The sequence below is a fragment of the Gymnoscopelus braueri genome (assembly GCF_963280865.1).
Source record: "Gymnoscopelus braueri genome assembly, chromosome: 10".
Lineage (NCBI taxonomy): Eukaryota > Metazoa > Chordata > Actinopteri > Myctophiformes > Myctophidae > Gymnoscopelus > Gymnoscopelus braueri.
Genome location: NC_137611.1, coordinates 11,665,623 through 11,675,079, shown reverse-complemented (window position 1 = coordinate 11,675,079; position 9,457 = coordinate 11,665,623). Strand labels below are relative to the sequence as shown.

At 42.2% G+C, this 9,457-nt stretch overlaps 1 protein-coding gene across 1 annotated transcript; it reads right to left on the bottom strand.

Annotated features, from left to right (window-relative positions):
• Positions 1-3,526: 3,526 nt before the first annotated feature.
• Positions 3,527-4,123, bottom strand: LOC308093367 (26S proteasome non-ATPase regulatory subunit 9-like; the record flags this gene model as incomplete). The annotated part of the gene is made up of 1 exon (XM_080439701.1): positions 3,527-4,123. The coding sequence occupies one exon, from the start codon at positions 4,121-4,123 to the stop codon at positions 3,527-3,529; it is 597 nt and encodes a 198-aa protein (XP_080295827.1).
• Positions 4,124-9,457: the final 5,334 nt, after the last annotated feature.

Sequence of the window (9,457 nt, the reverse complement as noted above, 5' to 3'; positions counted from 1 at the left end):
AGTGTGGAGTCTATTACAACTTCACTGTACTGGCCTCAGACGGGACATGCAACAGTTCTGTCAGTGACATCATGCGCGTTGGAGCTGGTAAGAAATCTCACAGTTGTTAAGCCATTTAGACCTGAGGCCGATTCTAAAAACGCCTTCTAAATCCTGAAGTTTTCTGAAAAGCTTCAAAATATTCATTCAAAAATTACAACAAATATGTGTTGCTATATACTGTACATAGCAACAAGAACCCCAAAAGGGATTCCCGTCCTGAAAGGTATAGTTACAAATGGGGGTTCCCGCCCAGAAACAGATGTTTGCATCGGATTATGAAAAATCTTCACACATGCCATACGATGTTTTCTGTATTCACGTTACATTTTGATGACAGCTGATGTATTATACCCACTCTCTCCTTTAGCTCCCTGTCCTCCAGACAGTGTACAGGTACGACTGTTGCCACAGCGGACGAGGCGCCAGGTGCTGCGCTTCAGCTGGACACAGGTCCCCTGTTCAGATGTCCAGTACCTGCTGACCATGACAGGAAGTCTCCTCGGGGACAACCAGACCCTGTTCGACCTCTCGTCCCCTTGGACAAACTCGACTGCCTATGAGATGCCCCTGCCCTGTGGTTCATCTTACGTCGCCAGTGTGGAAAGCAGGAACGGTGGTGGCAACAGTGGCCAATCAGTGGCTTTAAGTGGAAATACAGGTACACTGAGAATTCTACATAATTGTTCAAAAGCCTCTTTGGTGCATGTATGTGATTTGTGCCGCTCAGGCAGTTCTTATCACTCAGAATTGTTACTAACAATAAACCCTCCCCTCCCACAGCTCCTTGTCCTCCAGCAGGAGTGACGTTCAGCGGTAACTTCTCCTCGGCCACAGTCTCATGGAATGCTTCCGTACATGCCGTCACATACAACGTGTATAATGACAATGTCTCACCAAAGACCCAGCTGTGCAACACAGGCAGCCTGTCCTGCTCCGTAACCAACGTCAACTCCAGTCACCTGGAAGTCACAGCCAGCAACGAAGGAGGGGAGAGTGGAGGAACTCGTGTCACATCTGGTACGCACATTTCTGCACATTCATGTTAATAATTCTGTATAGCCCCCCTGGCCCTCTACTCTGGTCCTGGGGGCCCGGACCACTGCTAGTTTTCTGGTTTGCCACGTACTGTAGTTCACATTGTGTGCCAGGTCTGAATTAGTTAGGTCTGAGTAGACCAGGGATGAGATCTGCCGCTTCACAATTTATAATTTAAACAAAATCATAGATAGCAAATAGCAAAACTCACGTGTTGCTCTTTTCTCTACGCTCACAAGGATGAAGAAGGAGATATCTCACTTGAGAAATGACTGTTGACTGCGTCATTGGACATGGACATCACCTGTAAAACCTCAGGTACTGACTGTGGAAGGAAAGAGCTTCATCTTCACTGACCTAAACCCAGATGAAACCTGCCCAGGAACCTACTTCAATGCTGTATGTGTTGAAATAGACCTGCAGTGTTTCAGAAACCAGAATGTGAAGGTTGTGTAAGCAACCATTAAAATCCCAAAGTCAAGTCCTATTTCCAAAGTGCCAATATTACAGTGGGTAGACTTTAGACAATGGTTTAGGACATTATCAATTTGCCATAACATGTATAGAGGGTATAGAATACATAAAAGTGGTTTATTATCAGGCGATTGCAATGGCCTAGCCACTAAAACACATTTAACCACAGGGTATAAGCATTATTTAATGTCATCTGAAGTTATGGGTACTATAGAGCTGTTCCAAATGTGGGCACAACATGGATTGTTGATTTCCTCTATGCTTGTGAAGACTACTATGAAGACTACTAAAACAACTATGAAGTATATTTTTCATTGCGATGTATGTGGGTAAAAGGTTTGAATGTTTTTTTATCATTTTGATGTGTTTTCATACTTTTTTATACATTTCTTTTTCACTTTTGTACATGATAAAATAGCATATTCTTAAAGTAATATATCAGGCAGTGTTTTCCAGGTACAGAGAATGTTTACCTTTGATATTATGAATTTATATTTAACAATATTCTCAAATAAAATGAAATAAATGAAAAATGTGTACATTTGTCTTTTTTAACCCATCCAAACTATATAGACATTAAAAATCAGCCTTGTCCTCATTTTCATGAAAATAACAATCAGATTTATTTGGTAATGATTTTTTTTTTAAATAATGTTTGAATTTGAGAAAATCTACTTTTTGAAAAAAAAGAAAAATGTACGAAACGTAAAAGAAAGTATCTACTTGTGACCCATAAAAATGGTTGTGTGACCCAAAAATGGGTCCTGACCCATTGTTTGGGACACTGCTCTAATTACAGGTTATGCTAGCCATCGTGTGGTACCAGCCAGTGGTGGAAAAAGTATTCAAATGTTTTACTTAAGTAAAAGTATCAATGTAGAAACACTCTGTTACAAGTAAAAGTCCGGTAATCAAAATTTACTTGAGTAAAAGTACAAAAGCAATGGCATCAAAATATACGTAATGTAGAAAAAGTAAAAGTACTCATTATGCAGAATGTCCTGTTTCACAAGGTATCATGTATACAAATTTAAATCTTTTGAAAATAGCAGATCTACAAGGTGACAACACGTCGCATCGCAACGCGTTGTGAGCTTGTATATCGGCTATTTTCAAATAGCCAGTTAAAATTTGTAATAAAACGTAGTCATTTTCAAGCACTGCAGCATCAGCAGCAGGCAGTGGTGGAAAGTAACTAAGTACATTTATTTACTCAAGTACTTGTACTTTACAGTTGCGTGACAGTTGGCAGCTCTGCAATAAACAAAAACGTAAAACATGTGTATGTTTTCATAAGCAGCGTTAGGTGCGTTAGGACAGCGGATGCTTAAGGGCATCATCCTGGTTCTCTCCCTCTCTCTTTTTCTGGAAGCAATTTGATACTATATTTTCACACATCCCACTGAAAACTGTCCATTTATGCAGCGCAAAAAAGAAAGGAGAGAAAGGAGTTCAAATAAATATTTTAGGCTTTCACCTAAAGTAGGGATTTAACTTAGGGGTGGCCATATAGCTGAATGGGTAGAGAGTCTGTCTGGGAAGAAGGTCCCAGGTTCGAGCCCCGGCAATGTGTCGGAGTGTACCTGAGCAAGACACTCACCGCTCCCCCCCTGCGGTCACTTTAGAAGCACTCAGTTGGGTAAAGTGAAATTCCCCCTGTGGGGATGCTAATTATCTGGGTGGCAGTGGCTCAGGGGTAGAGGAGCTGGTAGAGGGGTCCGATGGTAACCATGAGGTTACCAGTTCGATCCCGGGCTCCCCCAGAGTTAGTGTCCTTGAGCAAGATGCTGAACCTCTAATTGCTCCCGATGAGCAGATTGGTGCCTTGCATGGTTTCCTCTGCCATCGGTGTATGAATGAATGGGTGAATGTAATGCACAATCTATGTAAAGCGCCTTGGATAAAAACCCTATATAAATGCACCATTTATTATTTACTGAGGTAACATTTTCAAGACAGTCGAATTGTCTAAGAGTCATCTGTGGATGGGAACGATATTGCATCCCAGTAGACCTCTCCCTGACCATCGCTGTGGAGTCAAGGACACATGATGAGCTCGTTGCCCACCTCTAATCACTGTGACGCGCAATGGCTTCCCTTCGCTGTGTTGGACGACGGCAGCAATATTCTGGAGGCTCTGAAAGTTTCCCGTCTTCACAGAACCAAATTGCACGATTTCGTCGCCAACTTGAAGACCAGCTTGACAGGCAGGAGAAGCTTGTGTCACGGCATCCACTCGTGCAAAGGGAGAGGGCAGAGTGACCTCATGATCCATAGAAGAGTGCGCCTCGGCCTGATCGTTGTCGCACTTGGGTTTTTTTTCTCTTGCGTGCAGCTTGTGCAACGCGTCTTCTATCTCCGACATGACGGCCTTGTGGTCGTTCTGCAGGCACGAAATGTTGTGTCTTGCGGTTCTGATCTGGTACAAGTCGACATCTGCCCGTGGGAAGCCTTCTGCGTCAACCAGGGGACCTGCAACCCCAACACCTTGACATTCCAAGATGTCATAATAAGCTTTTATCTGCTCTTCAATTTGGTCCTTATTTTTCACAAGAATGTTAACTTTGCCCATTGTTACTACAGATCCTCTGTCATTGTTTTCCTCTATCACCTTGTACATCTTGTGAATTACCACGTCGCTTCTCTCTGTCTCTCTGTATCAATCTCCAAACCCTTGGCAGCGGTACCTCTAACCTCTAACCTCTAAAAAAAGGTTTACATTTTGATCTACACCTTATATAGGCTAACCAAGAGCTCTGGTCTGATATCACACACAACACAATTGTTGCCATGCATGCCTAACAATGCCGATTTGCACTGGCATTGGACATTGTGCATCTCCTCGCTGTTCTCTCTTAACCACAAGAATGAACCCTAGCGCCTCTACTCTGGGGCTAAAACTAAAAATTACTTTACTGCGAATGTGATTCGGAATGGACAAAATGCTGCGGAGAGCCGATGAGATCTGGGGTTTAAAGGATGAGGCCTTGTTTCCACTGTAGGGTTGTTTTATTTTTTATGTGGTTCCGAAATACAAAATATGCAAAAATCAAAAACATGCATTACATTCTCTTATCTTTTATAACCTTATAACTTTTAACGTAACTAACTACTGAAAACATAAATCACCTACAGAACATGAAATACAACATGACAAATTACCAACTCACATTTGTAATGGACGCATATCTCAACAAAAACTACACACCAAAATGTTATACTTGTGCTGTGGTCCAGCTGCTCTTCATAAACGCCTGGCCAGTCGTTAGCCAGACTAATTGGCCTTACTAATTGGCCCCACCTGGGAGAGCCTTTTTCAACAACAAACTTTTGCCATAAACAGCAGATTGTGTTTGAGCCCACAAGTATAATAGCCTAGGGTGTTAAAGTGTTAAATAGTGTTTAAATGGCACTGAAACGGTTCTAATGCTAACAGCAAGCTAACACCACTATCCACTTAAACCCTCCCTCAATACTTACCAAACTCCACATTTCGCTCTGTACTTGATCTGCTCTTTTGTCCCTCTACAGTGTAGAGTCTACACCAAATCGAGTGTTGAATCTGTTGCAGACCAGACCTACTTCAAATCCCGGAACGAATGGCCTTGAGACAGATGTGATGTTATGTAGGCCTAATTGATTTAACTACTCCGATGCCTGTCGGAACGCATGCCCCTTTGGTTATGCAACATCTGTTGTACCCGTTGTCAGAGAACTCAGTGCAGAACCCGTTGTCAGAGTCCAAGAGGCCAGTCTATATGACGTCATATTGGTGACATCAGGGATCACCGTTTATGGGGATTTGTGGATTTATAGATATTTTTGGAGAACTGCCAATCCAACCAACTTCACAGCGGGCATAAATATGCAGAGTTTGAAGTCGATCGGTCGAACTGTTCTCGAGATACGCGAAGGTATACACATGCACAGATTTGCCGGTGAGTGATTGTCAGGATCTATCTCTATTTTATTTTGTAGTGACAGAGTTTCCTGTTTTCTGTGGTGTTCTTAGGTTTTACTTTTCTGCTGTGTTCCTTTTATTTTCAAGTAATGTTCCTAGTGTTTCCTGTTGTCTTTGTACAGGTAGCTGTTGTCTGTCTTGTCTTCACCTAACCTGTGATTGTTAATTTGAGTCACCTGTGTCCTGTTTGCCCCATGCAGCCAATCCCTTCGTTGATTGACTTTGAGTTACAGTCCAGTTGGTTCACTGTGTATACCAGTTTGTTTCTGTGAGTGTTTGCTGTCAGTGATGCTGTCAGTGATCTCTCAATAATGACCCGCTCCCCATTAATTATCCTGCTTATTACACGGCTACTTAATAAAGAAATGTATAAATTGACCCAAAAGTAACAACAAAACGAAGGATTTCATTGCTTACGGCTACTTTGAGTTGGAGTCAGTTGGAGATTTCCTGCATTTGGGTAGAGCTAAGCAAAAACCATCCAGTGATGGATACAGTCATTTTGTCCAGATTAATCCTCTTTGTCACTCACACTCTAAGCTGTTTGTTAGAATGCACATTGAGCGGGGTCTGCTCATAATTCCAACATCCCATTATTCCGACCATTAGGTAGTGTGAGGTTTGGGTTAGGGTTAGGGTTAGTTATAATGGTGCAGGTCGGACCAACAGGACATCGGAATTATAGGATGTCAGAATAATGACATGGCACTCACTATAGATCTTAATTTTGACCTTCAAAATTAAAGGTCAAAAACCTTCTCTAATCAATAGTGGGAAGGCTTTTGGTTCATGTTGAACTTGGTGTTAAATGATCTCTGTCAATTGCTGTCGTAAAAAACTGAAATAAAGAAATAAAATCATGTGGATGCTGGGATCATCTATGACATCAGTCATAAAATAGATATCTATAAAATAAAAAATATATATTTCCAAAGAATAAAACACATGAAAATAATAATAAAAAAAACATATATATATATATATATATATATATGTGAGGTACACCTGTGGCATACTGGCATTGTGCATATAGATAGAAAGGCTCTGGACTCACAGACACACACAGACCCTCGTATAGACAGCTAGCCTCTTGCAGAGCCATTCCATAAAAGCCTACAGAATATATTTAGAAACAGAAAACAAGTGGAAAAAGCCACACAACCAATAGCTCATAAAGTTATATTGGATTCTATTACAACATAACATTGCTGGCTACTGCTAATCTTGATCAAACACTGGCCTTTCACTCTTAAAAAAAGGAAAGAAAAAAGTAGATCAAGAGTTGTGTTAATGCGTCATGCACTTACAGGTCAGTTGTGAAATCATGTAGTTCTACCACCAACAAATTCACACTCAGCTGAGCATAAATACTGGGTCTGGGCCGTAACGGGACGATCACCAGCAAGTACAAAGGGTATGTGAAACAGGATTGACAGTCTAGGGGCCAGAAAGAACAAATAGGAATAATGAGAGCCTTTTTAATTGTACCGGTGTTTCTGTTTTGCTGTGTCAGAAACAGAGGAAACATCGTCATTGAGGCAATAGAGGTGAACACACCACAGACAGACAGGAACTGTCTGCTCGATATGGGAGAACTGCTAATGGCCGCGTTTCCCAAAGAGATTCGTAGAGATGCTGCGTTGAGCATCTGCGCAGGTTCTACGACGGGTCTTACGTGTGTCCACACAGTCTGCGCAGTACCATAGCAGCCACGTAGATTTCAGGTCATGCGCAGCCTACGCAGCTTGCGTAAGAGGCTGGGACCCGGCGAAACCTACGCTCTACCCTCATTAGTAGCAGCTGGTTGTGCCCAACGTGCAATCGGTTCCCACGTCCACGGCGTTACGTGTCTGCTAAAACTACATTTGGGAGACAGAATGGCGTATACCACTCTCCTCCTACTTCTGCGAGAGGCGTAGCCCTGCAGTGCTGTCCTACGAAGCAGTTTGTTACTAGCGCCCTGGGGCGGTAGTAACACCCATCGTAGCGAAATAGATCTATGAAAAGGCCGACCGACCACACACACACACACACACACACACACACACACACACACACACACACACACACACACACACACACACACACACACATATATATATATATATATGAACCCGAAGTTTACAAATTGTACTTTACTCTCACGAATGATCTCTGATCTGATCATCTGATAAAAAATATTAAGCAAGCCAAGTTAACTAAAGGACGTAAGACCCCAGTTCCCCTCACAAAGTGACAGCTGACGTCTGCAAGATATAAATGTATATGAAAAAACATAAAAGTACCAAAAGTAACAGCGTTCGGTATGGGTCCGCCACTAGCCTAGCGGTCTAGGCGCATATCACACAATTTGGGAATCCAGCATGATAGCTGACCCGGGATCGACTCCTAGTACCGATGACCTTTACTGTGTCTCTCTCCCCTTTTCCTGTCAGTCTATTGTCCTGTCCAAATAAAGGCAAAAAAGCCCCTAAATATATATTTTTAAAAAAGGACGCAGAATGTCCCATTTCCCAAGTTTAATATGTATAAATATATTTTTTAAATAGCAGATTGCAAGCTCACAACGCCTCTTAAGCTTGTAGATGTAATTTAATGCATAAATATATTCAAACGTTGTATTTAGAGTGGACTGCTTCAGGACATCTGACAGTTGACTCTGTCACCTTTTATAAGATGATCTAATTTGCTAGAAGTTATAAACACCGGATTCATGCATATGTAGTGAAGTAGTGAGCTGGGATTGAACCCGAAGCTCCCACTCTCCAGCACGACACTTTACCAGTCATGCCAATAAGCCCGAGCTCGATTGCCAGGTCTCGCTAATTTGAGTGTGGGGGCTACACAGAGAATCAGCGCAGCAGTTCCTCCTATAACAGGCTGCGATGATGATTAAAGTCCCCAGTTCCTCTCACAAAGTGACAGCTCTTGTGCTCGCCATGTTTATGAACGGTTAAAAAATCTTTTGAAAATAGCAGATCTACAAGCTCACAACGCCTCACAAGCTTGTAGATCTGCTATTTTCAAAAGATTTTAATACATATTAAATTTGGGAAATGGGACATTCTGCATATCTTTACTTTTGGTATTTTAAGTATATTTAATTTACTTGCATAATGGGGACACTTTAGTGTTTTATTTACCTTGCAGATGTCACCTCACCACTGTAATTTAATTCATAAATATATTATTCAAAAGTTGTATTTGGAGTGGACTGCTTCAGGACATCTGACAGTTGGCTCTGGTATTTTTATGATCCATTTCACTTTCGCAAAGGGTGTTTAAACTGCTGTGTAGCGTAGGACAGCACTACGTAGTTCATGTAGGCTTTACGTAGGCTGCGTCCAGGAGGTCTTCACGTGCATGCTGTCTCGCGAATGTAGTTTTAGCACACACGTAACGAGAACCTACGACGATGGTATCTCCTGAAGCCAGTTTAGATGGCACGTTGGGCACACACAGCTGCTACTAATGAAGATAGTGCGTGGCGGGGTTGCTACTGCGCAGGTGCGTGGAGGCTCTTACGCAGCTTCTAGGCTGCGCATGAGCTAAAATTCGTTTGGGAAACCTGGCCAATGAAGATTGGAGCCATGGAAGCCAGGCTGAAGGCTACAGAGCAACAGGTGGCCAGTCAGTCAGAGGATAAAGGTAAAGTGAAGTAAAAATGTTTGTGAACATGCAAGCTGTTTGAGATGACATTTATAAACCACTAATGTTAGGAACCAATGATAGCGCTACTGGAAAAGAAAGTACTGAAAATATAATTCCAATCACATCTCATTTCCATTGTCAATGATGTTGAATTTACACTGCTGTTTGGTTCAAGTGAGGATTACACATGCGCGCGCATACGCACATACGCACATACGCACGCACACACCCGTCTTCGAACACTGTGACTCATTAAACCACTGGTTCTAAAAGAGGGGTCCAGGGACCACCAGG